The following is a 17,469-nucleotide window of genomic DNA, read 5'->3' on the forward strand; positions in this document are numbered from 1 at the left end:
TGAGATCATCAAGTATATGCTCTCAAGGAGTGGTGTATAATGGTTAAGTTGGGGCTCAGGAGTCAGCTGTATTTATCTGTCTTCTTGACTGCTGTGTCTCCAGTACCTAGAACAGTACATATCACACCTTCAGTAAATTATTTGTGAAGGAATGAGTGAATCCCAGTGTACCAGCAGACTATTCTAGTCATCCTATAATTAAAGATCATCACTTGAATTAAATTCCTTTCATTACTGCAAACACTGGCAGAAGCTTTATTTCCACAATAAATGGTGGATTCAGGTTTATTAGTGAATTGTTCACCAGATTTGCTCCTGGAATTATAAAGCTATTAGTCACAGTTTCTGTTGAACTTGGCCCATAACATAGTGTACTTGGTTTGATTCTGCTATTTCAGTTTGCCCCCAAATCTATACTTTATCTCTGAGGTCATTTTCAGTTTTAATTTCTGATGATTCTTCTGAAATTGCTGATTTTAATTCCCAGTGCTCTCAGAGACAAGGATACCGAAAGCTGGTATCCTTATTTATAAAGAAATAGTATGTCTTCATTAAAGAAGTGTATTTCTTTTCAAAGCATGAAGGTAGTTCCAAGAGTAACAGCTTGTACATTACTTACAGAATAGTGTTGACTGGCATGTACCAGGGAAATCCTTTATATTTTTCTATGCCTTCTTGCCTGGGTCCTGCAGGTTTGAGTCACTCTGACCTCCCTAGAGTGGAGTCAAGTATGAGTTTTCTCTAGTCTGACATGGAAACTTTTTGTCTTTTGTCCTCCTATTCCCCTCCACACCCTCTGCTATTCATAGTACCTGCTAGGTACTCTCAACTAGTTATACTACGACTTGACGCTGTAGCTGCATCTGTGTTTCTCTTTTACCAGCTTGGATTATCAGCAAGGATGTTGGCAGAGATCTTGTGAGAAGGTATAATAAAAGTAATAAAAATTAAAATCCTATGTAATTTCCCTGATAGCTAATGATGTTGAAATAAGACTGAGGACACGAGGAGATAAGAGAAGGACCCCAGAAGAGAATGAGTCAAGAGCTGTTCATTGAGACCTTTCTGAATTTGTCTGGCTGTTGCTTTGTGTTAATTCAGGTAGTAAAGGAGCCTGGGTGTTTGGCCCATACTGTTGATGGTGCTAGATATGAGGTATAGCTTTCTTCCCTCTCCAGTCACACTTTGCCTTTTGTGTGTGGAAGCATGGACAGGATGTTCCTGCTCAGGGTGCTTGGCTTGCCTCCCATTTGGTTTTGAACCAGTGCTGCAAGTCTTAATGGGCTCCTTTTTTGGTAAATAACAGCTTTATTGAGATGTAATTCACATATCATACAATTTATCCATTTAAAGTGTATAGGGGTGCCTTGGGTGGCTTAGTTGGTTGAGTGTCTGACTCTTGATTTCAGCTCAGGTCATGATCTCAGCGTCCTTGGATTGAGCCCCATATCTGGGTTTGCACTTGGTGGGGGGGAGGAGGTGGTTCTGCTTGAGATTCTGTCTCTCCTCTCCCTCTGCCTTTCCCCCCATTCACACGCACATTTTCTCTCTCTCTCTCTCTAATAAATAAATAAAATCTTAAAAAAATAAAGCATATAATTCAGTGGTCTGGTTTTTGTCCTTTTTTTAAAAGATTGATTGATTTTGAGAGAGAGCACAGGCGCTTGCAAGTGGGAGGAGGGGCAGAGGGAGAGACTCTCCCACAGATTCCTTCCCGAGCATGGAGCCCAAAATGGGGTTCATCTCTTGACCTATGAGATCATGACCTGAGCTGAAAGCAAGAGTTGGACGCTTAGCTGACTGAGCCACCCAGGTGCCCCTAATTCAGTGTTTTTTAATATATTCACAGAGTTGGGCAACCACCACTACAATGAACTTTAGAACATTTTTATCACCTGAAAAGAAACTCCATAGACTTGGCAGTCACACCCCATTTTCTCCCAGTCTGTGTACTTTCTGTCTCTATGGATTTGCCTATTTTGGACATTTCATATAAATGGAATCATACAATATATAGCTTTTGTGTCTGGCTTCTTACATTAGCATGTTTGCAAGGTTCATCCATGTTGTAGCATGTGTCAGTACTTCACTCCATTTTATTGCTAAATAATATTCCATTGTATGGATATGCCACCTTTATTTACCCATTCATCAGGTGAATACCATTTGAGTTGTATCCATTTTTGGCTATTATAAAAAATGCTGTTATGAATATTTGTGTGTAAGTTTTTCTATGGACATATGTTTTCATTTCCCTCCGGAGTGGAATTGCTGGGTCATATGGTAACTTTGTGTTTAACCTTTTGAAGAACTGCCAGACTGTTTTCCAACATGAGTGCACCATTTTACATTCCCACTAGGGGTATATGAGGGTTCCAGTTTTTTCACATCTTTGCCAACATTTGTTATTATCCATCTTGTACCTGTAGCTATCCTAATGGGTATGAAGTTGTATCTCATCATGGTTTTGACTTTTCACTTTTTTTTTTTAAGTAGGCTCCATGACCAGAGCAGAGCTCAACATGGGGCTCGAACTCACGACAGTGAGAGCAAGACCTGAGCCAAGAACAAGAGTCGGATGCTCGACCCAGGCGCCCCTCATTATGGTTTTAATTTGCATTCCCTGGTGGCTAATGACGTTGAGCATGTTTTCATGAGTTTATTGGCCATTTGTATATCTTCTTTGGAGAAATATCTATTCTGATCCTTTGCCCATTTTATTTTTTGGGTTTTTTTTTTTGTTGTTTTTTTTTTAAGTAGGCTCCATGCCCAGCATGGAGCTCAATGTATGGCTTGAACTCATGACCCTGAGATCATGACCTGAGCTGAGATCAAGAGTCAGACGAGTAAATGACAGAGCCACCCAGGGGACCCCCTTTGCCCATTTTGAAATTGGGTTGTCTTTTTACTGTTGAATTGTGAGAGTTCTTTATATATTCTAGATACAAGTCCCTTATCAAATATGTGCATTCTGTAGATGGTTTTACTTTCTTGATGGTGTCCTTTGAAGCACAGAAGTTTTTAATTTTAATGTAGTTCAACGAACCTGTTTTTTCTTTTACTGCTTGTACTTTTGGTGTCATATCTAAAAAGGCTTTACCTAACCCAAGGTCACAAAGATTTAATCCTACATTTTCTTCTAGGAGTTTTATAATTTTAATTCTTAACATTAGGTCTGTGATCCATTTTGAGTCAGTTTTTGTGTTTAGTATGAAGAACATGCCGGCTTGATTTTTTTTTTCCTGCATGTGGATATCCAGTTGTTCCAGTAACATTTGTAGAAACAAAGTTTTGAACTGATGCTTTTGCTCCTCACTGTCTGTCTGACAGGAAAAGAATATCTACACCTTGGGTTTTATTTACCTAGTACATAATTTTCCCACCCAAATGGTGTATTCCACACAGCTGCAATGATATTTCCTTTTTATCATTAGACAGATTACATCAATGCCAGTTTCATGGATGGCTACAAGCAGAAGAATGCTTACATTGGTACACAAGGTAAGTTAGGGTGCTCCTTACAAGTTGGTTTTATGTCATCTACCTATGATCTCTTGCACCAAATGATTGCATAGTTTTTGAAGGTAACTTGAGGTGATGTTGTGGCCACTAAATCCTGGTGTTTCATAAAGCTTGGGTGTTATTGAGAAGGCAAAGGAGAGGTATAGAGTTTCTGTACCAGATATGCGTGGAAACTTGCTGTGTAGAGATAAACTGGAGATTTGAACATACAACACTACTACAAGTTTTTGGACTATGCATTGCCAACCCAGGGGAATGGGACATCAGAACTCATTGGCCAGTGAGATGCTCTTTATGTCCAGTAGGAGGCCAGAAGTGGCAGTGGAGCTTCTCAGAGATTGAGTCCAGTCTATGAAAGGGTGTTGCTGTCCTAAGAGACTTTTGCTGGTTCCTATACCATCAGAGAGTACCCAGCAGTCTTCTGATATGGATAGTCTATACTAGGTCTGACAGTGAAGATTTCAGATAAGAGTTTCTACGAATGCTCCTGTGGGCTCCAGTAGTCCTCCTAATCTGGCCTCGGCCATCTCAAGGAGAATACCAAGTTGCCTTCAAAAAGGGTGGGGAGAGATCAGAACACAGGAGGACATAAGAGGCCACCTTATGGGCTTTAGGCCCTTTGACCATTGCAGAGCATGGCCAGCAAGAGATCTGGCAAATACCTCTTTAGCAAGTGATCAAACTTAGTATCACCAATAATAGACAGATATCATGCCTCTGTTGTGATATAGTGAGAACTATATAACATAACCTTTATTGTTTGTTGCCAGTTTTTAAGTCTGAATCTAATCATGAAAAGTAAACCAGACAAATCCAGATGGTGGGACATACTATTAGAAAACTGGCTTAGACTCTTCAAAGTTAATGCCAAGAAAAACAAAAGCAGGGAACTATTGTAGATTAAAGGAGACTAAAGAGACATGGTAACCAAAGGCATGTGCCCATTATTGGAACTTCAGTTTAGAGAAGAAAACTGTTAATGACAAACTTGGGATAATTGGGGACTGTATATTAGATAATATTATTGTATCAGTGTTTAATTGTTTCAGTGTGATAATGGTATCGTTCTATAGGATAAAGTCCTTGTTCTTCTAAATATGTGCCCAAGTATTTAGGAATAGGTGTCATAATTTCTTTCTTTTTTTTTTTTAAGATTTTATTTATTTATTTATTTGACAGAGATCACAAGTAGGCATAGAGGTGGGCTAGGCAGAGAGGGGCGGGGGGAAGTAGGCTCCCCGCTGAGCTGAGAGCCCGATGTGGGGCTCCATCCCAGGACCCTGAGATCATCACCTGAGCTGAAGGCAGACACTTAACCAACTGAGCCACCCAGGAGCCCCGAAATGTCATAATTTCTGGAACTAACTTTTAAATAGTTACAAAATAAAAAGTGTGTGTATTTATAGATAGAAATAAATGTTGAAATAATAGCTAAAAATGATAGCTTTCGAGCTAAAGAATTTATGAGTATGTAGTAGTAGTCTTTCAACTTTTCGTTGGTTTCAAATTTTTCAAAATAAAGTGAGGGAGAAAAAAATGGATTCTTGATATATTGTTAATTGGTCTGATGGTCACAGGTTTATATTTTTCTCCTAGGAGGGACCACTCCCTCCTAGAAGAGTCCTTTTAAGACCCTAAGAAGAAATGAGAATTATCAGGAAAAATTTTTGGCATATACAATATGACATGATCTGCCTGAGAGTAGGGGCTTTGTTGGGAAGGATGGCGTTGGCAGATTGGGCTTATGGAGGGTAAGGATTGACTCGAGGGTACCCCAGAATGCTTCCTTCTCCAGGTTTAGAAGGCAAAGCTACTACTCAGAGTTGCGGGAATTTGATTCTTTAGGGTGGCTTTGAAGGCCCTATCCAGAAGAAACTCCCCTAAGAGAATGAGAGAGATATTTTGAGTCAAGCACAGATCACCTTTAGACAGCATCAGTACTCTCTTAGGACTGGAAGATGGGGGTCCTGTGATGTGGAGAAGGCTGATTTGATTTGCCTGGCTAACTTTCTTGGCTATATTCAGTATTTTGATTCTTACTAATAATACTATTTCTACTAATATCTGTTATCTATTGAGAATATCTATTATATATCAGGTATATAATCTTCATCTAATTATTACAGAAACTCTGCAAGGAAGGTTTATTAACCCATGAACAAACTGAAGCCCAAAGAGGTTAGGCGATGTTGGATCACACAGTAAGTGGCAGAGCCAGGATTTGAAAGTATGTCTGTTTGATTCAAAAGTCCTCACAAGCCAAGTCAGAGGATTGTTTCACCCATGTCAGCATAAACCACTGACTTGAGTTCTTCAGAAAAGTTCACTGTTAAAGAGTAATCTGGGAGGTGCAGCTTTCCCTTCTAAATCTCTCTTATGCCTTGGAAGATATTATGACCCCTCTTTGCGAAGCCTGAGTCTAAGTGGTACCTGGGTGGTCAGGTGCTCTGATTGGGAAAACCATTTTTGCCAGTGATTTGAGTGTGGAAAATAAAGCATATGATTGCTGCTGTGGTACAGGGTCGTAGGATGTGGACAAGGCTGGAGTCAGAGATGGGGAACGGGAGTTCTTACTATCTTCTTCACATACATACTATGGTAATGTAAGTGCATTGTAGGAGATTTAGAAGATGGAAATGAAATTCACTCCTAACCCTAAGACCCGGAGATAATGTTAACATTCTGTAGCATTTCCTTCCAAACTGTTTTCTGTGCAAACAAATAGATACAGACATATAAAATATCTAACAAGATGGGTTCTTTCTATATGTTACTCCTTTGTTCATTTGATGATATCTTGTGAATACCTTTCCAGAGCAAAAATAACAGATCTTACAACATCACCTTTATGGACTACTTAAATCGGGGATATGCCATAATTTAACAACTCTCTCGATAGACATTTAGCTTGCTTCCAAGACCTCACATGCTTTTGGCAGTGTCCACTTCTGCCAAGAGGGAATTCTAGTATCATAAAACATTAATGCTGCTAAAAGGCTTTAGCAAAAACGGTAGTAAAACCAGCAGACTTCCAGGACAAAATCAACCCTTGATACTGCCCTTCTTCCCTAAAAGCAGAGGAAAAAGGGCTGGGAAAATACATGGAATTATCCCAAGTTGTTACTTCCTTGCTTAAAAGGGAGTTGGTGGCCCACAGGTGTCTTCAGAGTTTCCCCTGAGTGCCCAGCCCTGTGAAGGTTCTAACTCTAAAAGGAGAACTTGACAGTGTGGCTCTTACCCTCAGCACCATGTTTGTTGAGACATGATTCATTCTCACAAAGTAAAATGACTGATGTAAGACCACATACATTAAATGGTTAAGCTGTTTTGATCCAGCTATGCCATCAAGAGCTGTCTATATTGTGATGAAGCAAGTTTTTATTTTTTAATTTAATTTAATTTAATTTAATTTAATTTAATTTAATTTATTTTTTTAGAGACCGAGAAAGTGCGAGCAGTGGAGGGGCAGAAGGAGAGGGAAAGAGAGACTCTTAAGCGGCTCCACACTCAGTGTGGAGCCCAATGAGTGTGGAGCCCAACAGGGCTTGATCTCACAACCCTGAGATCATGACCTGAGCCAAAATCAAGAGTCGATGCTTAACCATCTGAGCCACCCAGGTGCCCCTGTGATGAAGCAAGTTTCTAGAAAGATTCAGCTGGTAGAGGTGTCCAGAATAGACTGGAAGGGAAGGAGTCCTATTCAGAAAAATAAACCAGAATGGTATTACAGTAACTCAGACAAAAGATGATGTGGTCCTTGTGGCAGTGAAGTTGGGTCGGGAGGGCATGATAAAAACCAAAAACAATCCAAAGGCAAAAAAATTTCTAGGACTTGATGATTGCTTCTGGAAGATAAAGGAAATGGATAAGTCAGAGTTGACTCCAACTTTTTAAGAATGCCAATACTTTTTTGAGCAGAGATGGGAAAGTAGAGAGAGAAGGCTAATTTTGAAGGAAGAGATTAAATGGCAAGGATGTTGGGTCTGAGGAGACCCATGATGGGACATGGAATGAGAGTGGTTTAGTAGGCTACTGATGATTATAAGGCTTTAGGGAGATGAAAACAGCTAGAGACGTGTACACAGTTGACACTGTCTGGATGTGCCAGCTCAAGCCCTGATGGTAAGGCTCTTGAGAAGGTACGTAACAGTATTTCTCAAACTGGTAACTTACCTACAACTTCACCTGGGATCTTCTTAAAATGCAGATTGCACATTTCTAATACTCTCTCATACAATGCTAGAGCTGGTGGTTCAAGGACCACCCTGAATAGCAGGGATGCAGTGAGAAGAGCAGGGAACCAGCATCTATGCTTTGGAGTTATTGGCTAGGGACAAAACCGGAAATGCCTGAGGAGGAAAGAAGGGCTTCCCAGGGTAATGTTCCTTGTCTTATCCTTCCATTCCAGGCCCTTTGGAGAATACTTACCGTGATTTCTGGCTCATGGTATGGGAGCAAAAAGTCCTGGTGATTGTCATGACTACCCGGTGAGTTCTTCCCCTTTCCTCCCTCTGCACTCTGCCCCCACCCTGTTCCCAAGCATGGGGGGATTCAAGATGGGAGTTTAGCTCATAGAACAATGAGGATTAGGAAAGCCATGGCAAAGAGTTTGAGATGTTTTAGGTTTTTCTTAGTTGACCCAGAATTAACGTAGCCAGGATATGGTGGAGATTGATAGATCTAACTTGTCAAAGATTTAATCCTTGGCTCTGGTGACCCTGTGCCAGTTACAGGCTACTCTGAGGTCCTGGCCTTATCCACTAAAGGAAGTGTGGGAAACGTGGTGCAATTCACTTTTAATCTGCTCCCTACTTCCAAAGGGCAGCTGTCTTCTTGGCTTCTAAATTACCAGCTCCCCTTCCTTACCACTTTTGACAGTTTTTCTGCTCATTCATATTTCCACCTATAAGAGAACTACAAAAAGAGAGATGAAACATAGTTGGTCAGGCAGGAAGCTCTGGATGAAAGAAGTCCTTTTGAAATTTTGGTCTACATATCTGCCAAAACTTGAGGAATTACAAATTCATTAGTATCATCATTATCATTATGATAATTAGAACCTATTTCAGATGAGGAGAAAAACGTGTGGCTTTCCCACTCCTCTCAGCCGAGGGCCCTTACTGGGGAAGAGAATGAACAGTGGCTGAGATATAGGGCAGAGAGTTCAGTCTGGCCCACCAGAGTTTCTCTGCTGTCTTTTTTTGCCCACCCAGTGTTTATCCTGGATATGTGAGGAGTAGCAAGAGGTATCAGGATAGGTGCCAAATGGTGTAACAGGCACCCAATAAATGTCTGCTAAATGAGTACATGAAGAAACTTTAGCTGTTGTTACATCTGTTTAGAATGAAGGTTTCCCACCTTTTCTGCCAAGAAACAAAGGTATAAGTTAGAAGCAATGCAAGAGATGACATTGCTGCTAGGGGTACAGCAGGTCATAGTTTACTACTATGGAGAGGAAGGATGGAAGGCTTACCTTGCTCTCTGCTGTCTTCAGATTTGAGGAAGGTGGCAGGAGAAAGTGTGGCCAGTACTGGCCATTAGAAAGAGACTCTCGGATCAGATTTGGCTTCCTCACGGTGACCAATCTAGGCGTGGAGAACATGAACCATTATAAGAAAACAACGCTAGAAATTCACAACATAGAGGTAAATCCCGATTTTATTTTCTCACTGTTTTTATCCTGGGGGAGAACTTTTACTGTAAAGAAAATCTCCAAATGGAATAGGCAGGAATCCAGGCAGCTTATAAGTTACTTTCATTTTTCTGGGAACAGGATGTGGATATTCATCTCAGAGCCAATATAGCCATATTGTCTCAATGCAACAGTGGTATTACTTAGGAATAAAACTTACAAGAAATCTGGGTCCTGTGTAGGGAATTCTATGTTCTCCAGACATTTAACCTGTCCTTTGGGTTTGTAGAGAAGCAACTGTGGAGAAAGTTGAGGGTGGTAGGCAGGAACCTTGGTGAGGATACCAGGGGATTGAGAATCTAGAAAAGCCAAATGTAGTCAGGGGCAAGTAGAAATGACCTCATTAACTTTTGCTTCTTTTCTCATCCAAGGAGCGGCAGAAACGCCAGGTGACCCACTTTCAGTTCCTGAGCTGGCCAGATTATGGTGTCCCTTCCTCGGCAGCTTCTCTCATCGACTTCTTGAGAGTGGTCAGGAACCAGCAGAGGCTGGCTGTCAGCAGTATGGGAGCGCGCTCCAAAGGGCAGTGCCCTGAGCCACCCATTGTCGTCCACTGCAGTGCGGGCATTGGCAGGACAGGTAATGCACCTGATGGTGCGGCAGCCCTCAGAGCATCCAGAGGCAATAAGGATGGGGGAGAAATAACAAAGCTCTTAGTTGACAGTTTGGGAGAGTTTGATTCATTGGTAGCAAATTGCCATGAAAAATTCCTCTTTAATGTCCTTTTGGTATCCCTAGTGCCAGCTGCGCTGGCCAAAATATACACTTCAGGGGCCAGGGCCCTTGGGGGTTGATGCTTTATACATCCCATCAGCATGATTATCTTCTGACCCCATCACTGTCACCTGGATGTCCCAGAGAGCTCAGCTGGGCTGTTGCTTCCTTCTCATCCTCCTCCCTAAGGAGATCCCCACCCTGAGCTGTGCTCTCATTCTGGAGCTAGTTAGCAGCTTTTACCTTAAGGGATGTGCATCGCAGGGACTGCTGGTCTTTTTAGTTCAGAGTTCCCTTTGGGAGAAAATCAGGAAGAATAAGTTTCTGTTAGGTCTCTGTGGAAGAATTGTGGAGTCTCTGAAAATTAGGGCCCAGGTGTGGGAATGCTGTCATTCTGTCTTGTCTAAGACAGGCAGTTCTTCTATGTCACCTTCCCACCTTCTCTTCCTGTTACCTCCAGTACTGTCTTAGGAGACAAGAGGCCTTCTCATTTCTCTGGACTCCCAACACTCCAAAGTGACCTCCTCCTTGAATCCTTTCAGGCCTAAGGCCACCTGGCCATCTACCATAAGGCACCTTGCCTTTGAATTCATTCATCCAACCTGCCTGGGTCATTTGGTAGAGGGAGGGACAGAGGAGAGATAGACCAGGTATGACTACTTCTTTCCTTCCTTCAGGTACCTTCTGCTCACTGGACATCTGCCTGGCACAGCTGGAGGAGCTTGGCACCCTTAATGTGTTCCAGACGGTGTCCCGCATGAGGACCCAGAGGGCCTTCAGCATCCAGACCCCTGAGCAGTACTATTTTTGCTACAAGGCAATCCTGGAGTTCGCAGAGAGGGAGGGCATGGTGCCCTCCAGTCACAATCTCCTGGCCATGGAGGGTCAGTAACTGTCCCACGATCCTCCCACATGCTGGCAGCCTTCCTTAAACTACCCTGGACACCGCTGAGCCTATAGGTTGCCATCAGTTATGCTGAAGCAATGGACCAACCTCTTCCTCATGTCTCCTGGCGCACTCGTGCACGCAAGGCAGCCTTTCCCTTTGGCTAGATAGATGTGGTGAAATTGCCACTAGAAAGGGCCAGCAGCAATGTGTTCTTAATTCCTAGCACCTGCTATCGAACTGTGCCTTATTAAAACCAAATTGTGGCTATCGGTTTTTGCCAGGGGCCCCGAGGTAAGTGGGGAAGGAAACTCCCTCCCCCCTTTCCCAATACCATTCTCCTTCTCGAGGTCTCTTTTCCATTCCTTCCCTTTGCTAGGATTTGATGGGGAGGTTTGGTGAGCATCCACCTTCCTTCCCAGAGAGCTTGACCAAGTTACATACTCTAGAGAACGTCCCGAGTGCCAAGCACGTTTATACCTAGGGCGTGTATTCCAGTCTTTTCTGTCATTCTGTGTGTGTGTGTGTGTGCATGCGCGCATGTGCGCGCACACTTACATGTATGGGTCCATATGTACGTGTGTATATAATATATATTGTATGTGATAATATGGTCGTATTCTATAAATACATATACACAGAGATACTCCTTTGTAGACTTTCCTGGGGCTCCGTGTTGCAGTTCAGGACTCTGCTTCTTGGACCCAACTGTTTATCCTGGACTAGCTGGGGCTGGGGATCACTTCCCTTGTTATCAGACTGCAGAGTGGTGGAAGAGGACACACACACACATCCGCTCCTCATGCTCCTGCCACAGGCCCTCATTCTTACATAAGGACTTACCTCTTTCCAGAATACTGGAGCCAAGAATTCTGATTTGTGGTGACACTGGTTTAACTTAGCATGAATTGCCCTTATCTAATGATTTTACTCTGTTTACTTTGCCAATTTGGGGAATAGACCTCCACTGTGATTCCAGACCCTCTTTCCTCTCTCTGTCCCTTGGGGCTTGGGGTCTGGGAGTAAAGATGAGCAGTCAGAGCCAAGAACAATTGGTACGAAGTCTTAGAAGAAAAGAGAGGGAGCCCAGGTGTGAGAGAGAAAGGAAACTACTATGAGAATCCCTCTTTGGGAGAATGAACTGGGGCCCCTTTTTCTTTCGCTAGAAAGTTCCTTTCCTTATGCAACTTGGCCCTGTCCACTTAAATGTCCATCTCTTCCTTCCTAGCAGCCTGCCAGACCCTGGAGCTCAGGCTGGGTGGGCTCTGTGTCAATAAAAAGCTTAACCCCTGGCTGGGTAGGGCAGTTGCCTGCAATCACTGTTTGCCCCCTATTCACCCATCCTGTCCCTGTCTGCTCCCAGCCTGCCCAGCCTGATGTGCCAGGGATGGAATCAAAGAGTCCCCAGCACTCCACATTCGCAAGAAAATCCTAGGAACCCATAAACCTCCCATCCCAGATGAGGTTGGCAGCTGATCAGACCTCGATACTTTTATACTGTAATAAGCTCTTTGAATGTATATATTCTTATTTTTACAATCTTTTCATTTTGTATTTAACATCAATGGACTGAGTCAGATTCAGAAAATAATTGTAAATGTTCATATTCAATATCTTATAGCGATACAGTTTTGTATTTACGTATAAATATACCGACATGATCAAACCTTTTTAGCTTCATCAATTTAGTAGCAGTCTGGGCTGGGAAGGTGAGAAAGGGGTCCAAGAGCTGGTCTGGGAGGGATGGGGAGGCAGGGTGGGACCCAAGGCCTGGGTATCTGAGACTTTCAGTTCTCAGAGCCATCTACTTTATCCATAGGCCATAGCCCTAGCTGTGGGCAGGCAAAGGGAACCACCAGTCGAGTGCTTGCTGGGTGCCAATCTCTGTGCTGGGTTGCTTTCCTCCCCCATTACCTCATTCAAACCTAACAATAATCCAGTGAGGTTATTATGCTCACTCCCTTCTATTTCTATATAGATGAGGAAGGTAAGGTCCAGGAGATTATAGTGATTTGCTCTAGAACTGGAGCTCAGGTTGGTTTGCTCACAAAGCCATTGGCCTCTTCACTGTGTTGCTCTCTTTCAAAGATCAAGGTAGTGTTTTGTCCTTGGAAACCAGAGGGAATATTTTTTAGCTCTCCTTTCAGAGTATGAACAGTTTCTAGATTCCAGGTAGTTGATCCTGAGCCCATGCTGCATGTAGGGTGACAGAGTTGGTGACCGGGGCTCCCAGGTAGGACTTCCTGGTGTAGGGTCCTGAGGTCTGCAGAGTACCAAAGGGATCATTCTCCCAGGAAACACCATACATAGGGGTACACTGGTTTTTGTGGGAAGATCTCGAGTCATTCATTTGCATCTCTCTCTTAGAATGGAACCAGAAGCTTTGTCCATGTAGCACCATGCCCCGTGCCATGTAGCTACTCCCTGTTGACCAGTGACAGCCTGCCCAGTTGGGGCAGTTCTGGCCTGGAGAGTGTGCAAATATTGGGGTGTTTTTTAATAAAAGTAATAGCTAACATCTACTGGGTCCTTAATTCTGTTCCACAAACTGTTCAAAGTGCTTTCTAGATATTATTCACCACCCTCAAAACAATCTTTTGAGGTAGGTATTGATTAAAAAAAACCTGAGGCACAGGAAAATTTAATTAGCCAATCAAGAACCCAGATCATCTGACTTGAAAGCACCTGTTGTTAACTTTTTTTTTTAAGATTTATTTATTTATTTATTTATTTGAGAGAGAGAGAGAGAGAGAGAGAGAGAGAGAGAGAGAGCACATGAGAGGGGGGAGGGTCGGAGGGAGAAGCAGACTCCCTGCCGAACAGGGAGACCGATGCGGGACTCGATCCCGGGACTCCAGGATCATGACCTGAGCCGAAGGCAGGCGCTTAACCAACTGAGCCACCCAGGCGCCCCCACCTGTTGTTAACTCTTATACTAGACTTCCTCTAAGAATCCATCTCCTGATCTGCCAACAGATGTTTTGAGTTTCTTACTTCAATCAAGAGCTGAAGTGTAGAACAGAAGTTTAAGCCAACCCTTTCCCTGGATGAGTCTGTGTTCTGTTGGGGGCAAGCGAGCATAAGAGGTGAACAGGGAAATCAGAGGGGTTTGGTGAAATGTGGAGGAAACAGGATTAATGATAAGAGATCTGGAGGAGGTAGCCTTGAACTATCTTTTGTTTGAAGAGGCTGTAACCAAAGTGCTCTGCAAATTCAGAAGTTATACATGAGTTGCACATCTGAGGATTGGTGAGGTTATGACTTGTAAGAGCTCAAAAGCGCAGATTCCTGGGTCCTGCCTGGTAGGTGGTTAAGTGAGTGACAGGATGAGGCAGGTCAGAAGCACTGTCTTAATCTGTGTCCCTGACTCTGAGGAAGGTTAGCAAATTGATGTTTACTAAATCTGAGAGCAAGGGATCAATAGCTTTCCCCTACTGCCATAGTTTACTTGTAGCTTTTACATTGTGAAGAGAGTGACTTCCCAAAATGTGAGCCTACCTGTGCTAGCTGTTTGTTTTGTTTTGTTTTTTTAAAGATTTAATTTATTTCACAGAGAGAGACAGCGAGAGAGGGAACACAAGCAGGGGGAGTGGGAGAGGGAGAAGCAGGCACCCCGCTGAGCAGGGAGCCCAATGTGGGGCTCGATCCCAGGACCCTGGGATCATGACCTGAGCCGAAGGCAGACGCTTAATGACTGAGCCACTCAGGCGCCCCTGTGCTAGGTGTTTAAAGAGGGAAAGAAAGGGGAAGACCGAGAAGGAGCCTAGATCTGTTCAGGAAGTCAAGGCTCTCACACAGGAGGTTGGTGAATGAAGCAAGAGAATCCACTATCAAATGTTGGACTGTACAGTTGAGAACATAAGATAAAGTGTTCGGGGTGGAGGGAGAGCATTGTGGGCCAACTCAGGCTTCTTCCTATTTGAGTGCTATTTTTTCACCTAACTTACTGCCTCTAGCATTGGTCCTTTATCCTGACTGTCCCTGTCAGCTGGAATGGGACTCCTGAGGTAAAGTGTGCCCTGACACCCTCAGCTTAGGAGGCCTACCATTGCCAATCTCCATGTCACCACATGCAGGTAAATGACAGATTGGGACCAGTTCTTGGGAGACTGGACTATTTAGTATTGTAGATTGAGGGAGATGAGACTCCTCTTAAAAGCTTCCCAACTCTAGGGACAAGCAGACACGCATATGGAAACTCACAAATCAGAGACCTGGGGGGAAGTGGGCCAGGAAGAAAGCCTTCCTAGAGTGACTGAGCTCTTTGGTAGTTTTGAGGTCTCACCACTCAACTCAAGCCAACTCCTAGCTTCCTTTTGTGAAAGAAGGGGCTACATTAGATGATACGACCACAGGCCTTCCAACTCGTAAGGGGCTAGTTCTTTGATGGACAGTGTGAATTCTTGTAGAGGAACCATCAGGCCCTTCTCTGGTTGGGTCAGCTCCCACTCCCAATCCCTAGTTTTAAGCTTGTTTTCAAAGTCTCTTCTTTCAAGCTGCTGCCACTTCCCTATATTGTCTTAGGTCCCTTCCCACTTGGCCCACAACTTGGAGAGCAGGTCAAGTTTCCCCTGTAATCCCCAGGCCAAGGCCTAGGCTTTAAAGCTTCTGTGCTGCTCCATGTGGAGCTGACAGGGTGAGTCAGAGTCAAGGAATGAACCAACCAAGGTCCCAGAGTTCCCTGCTGAGGTTCTTAGATTTCTCTCAGGGCTTGGTCACTACCCACAGACCACCATTCTCTTACCAAGAGCAAGAGCTAAAGCTCCCACTAGGGGGGGAACCATATTTTCTCTTGGGGGGTATCTGCCCTATAGTTACCATCACAACAGTTGTGAATATTAAGTGTTGTGGATTGCTACTCTTAACTGACCACAGAGAAGACTGGGTCTTCACTACAAAAGAAGGATAGCACTCTCAGAAACCTGTTGAGGTGTTTAATCTCCCTCCACCATTTACCATCACTTTTATAAAAATCTATTTAAGCTAAATCTGGCGTGCTGCAGTCTTTTTTTTCTTTTCTTTTTTTTTTTGAGCATAGCAGACACATGATGTTGCATTAGTTTCAGGTGTACAACAGTGATTCAACTTCTCTGTAAGTTATGCTGGCATTCTGCAGTCTTAAATACCCATATTTTTTCCAGCTAAGGCCAAGATGGACATAGCTAGCCACACCAGAATCCTAGCTAGGAGTGTTGGATGGAGATTGGGAGCAGCGATCCCTTTTCAACTGTTCAGGGTTATATGTTCCTGATGGTTGTTAGGACTCAGATGGAGATGAAAGTAGGAAAGCAAGACAGTGAGATGTAAATAGAAGGGAGTCAAAAAAGGCACATTGCCCCTCCCAACTCCAGGCTCACTTCCTTCTACCACCACCCCTACCCCCCCATCAGAACCTGGCTACTTCTCTATGCTAATGTAGTTGTCTAAAGCCTCAAAACTGGCCAGATGCTCAGCTGAGCCTAGGTCAGCCATTTCATCCTATGGGGTCTCCTTTGCTTCCTTGACCTTGAATGAATACCTTATTCTATGGCCAGCAGCCAGTGGATATATGGAGTCTGATGTTCAGGACAGATATTAGGCTGGAGATGTCAACTTAGTTTAGATAAAAACTGGAGGCCTTGGAAGTGGGTGAGAACAGAAGGAGGAGAGCAAGAAGAGAGGAGAGATTTGGAGTTACCAATGTTAGGAAGAGGATAAAAAGCCTGTGAACAATTCTGATTAATAGACTGAAGTAACAGAGGACGTGGCCAGGCTGTATTCTCCCAGCCTGGTCAGTGGAAGGGAGCAGTTAGGATGAATGAACAGGATTCGGAAATGTAGGTTCACTGGTGGTCTCAGGGCAGGGGCTGACAGGGAGGTGGTGTGAATGGCAGGTGAAAGAGTAGACACTGCAGTGCTTGGGCTGTCTCCAAGCACAGCAAGGCCCACATTTATCTCTTCCACATTAGGGCTCTGAGTAAGATTGCAAATAGGACAAAGTAACCTGCTGCCTTGAAAAAAAAGTCACCAAATAACTGACATACAGAAGAAAACATTTTGAAAATGTAAAGCCAGGTAAACTGGGGAACATATTGTTATACTTATTTTTTATTAATGCTCAGTGAAGGGAAGACATTTCATGGCAGTGAGTAGCAATCTTAAAACCCACTAAAAAATTCCAAGCCTCCAAACTACCCAGAAATTAGGAATATGGAATATGTACAACCTAAGCCAGTTGGTTGCCAGAGAAATGGTTTCTTCATATAGTGGGATTGTTGGGTCTTTTAGGCCAGTCCTGGGCTCTTCTCTCAGACTGCAACACCAGGGACTGCATGTGAAAGGCCAGGCAGAGAGGGAATGGTGAGGAGTTAAGGGAGAAAAAAGTCCGTGAAGCCCTGAATAAATGCTAGGCATACTTTTTTTTTTTTTAAGTAATCTCTATGCCCAGTGTAGGGCTCGATCTCACAACCCCAAGAACAAGAGTCATATGCTCCACAGACTGAGCTAGCCAAGCGCCCCAGGCATACTTTATTTTTAATTTCACAACAGTCCACTGAAGTGGGTATTCTTTTTTTCTTTTTTCTTTTTTTAATTTTATTTATTTATTAGAGAGAATGAGAGATAGCACGAGAGGGAAGAGGGTCAGAGGGAGAAGCAGACTCCCTGCTCAGCAGGG

The 17,469-nt window shown here is 43.5% G+C and overlaps 1 protein-coding gene across 1 annotated transcript in view; it reads left to right on the plus strand.

The window, feature by feature from the left end:
* PTPN9 (protein tyrosine phosphatase non-receptor type 9) overlaps positions 1-13,332 on the plus strand; it is a 78,234-nt gene extending 64,902 nt beyond the window's left edge. The window contains exons 9-13 of the mRNA XM_045899661.3: positions 3,435-3,501; positions 7,931-8,009; positions 9,017-9,167; positions 9,586-9,793; positions 10,606-13,332. Coding sequence (XP_045755617.1) covers positions 3,435-3,501; positions 7,931-8,009; positions 9,017-9,167; positions 9,586-9,793; positions 10,606-10,820 — 720 coding nt within the window. The 3' untranslated portion in view covers positions 10,821-13,332. The remainder of the gene's footprint in view (positions 1-3,434; positions 3,502-7,930; positions 8,010-9,016; positions 9,168-9,585; positions 9,794-10,605) is intronic.
* The last annotated feature ends 4,137 nt before the right edge of the window (positions 13,333-17,469 follow it).

Source organism: Mirounga angustirostris, unplaced genomic scaffold (genome assembly GCF_029215605.1).
Source record: "Mirounga angustirostris isolate CCGP_5_RB_7025 unplaced genomic scaffold, mMirAng1.0.hap1 SCAF_9, whole genome shotgun sequence".
NCBI lineage: Eukaryota > Metazoa > Chordata > Mammalia > Carnivora > Phocidae > Mirounga > Mirounga angustirostris.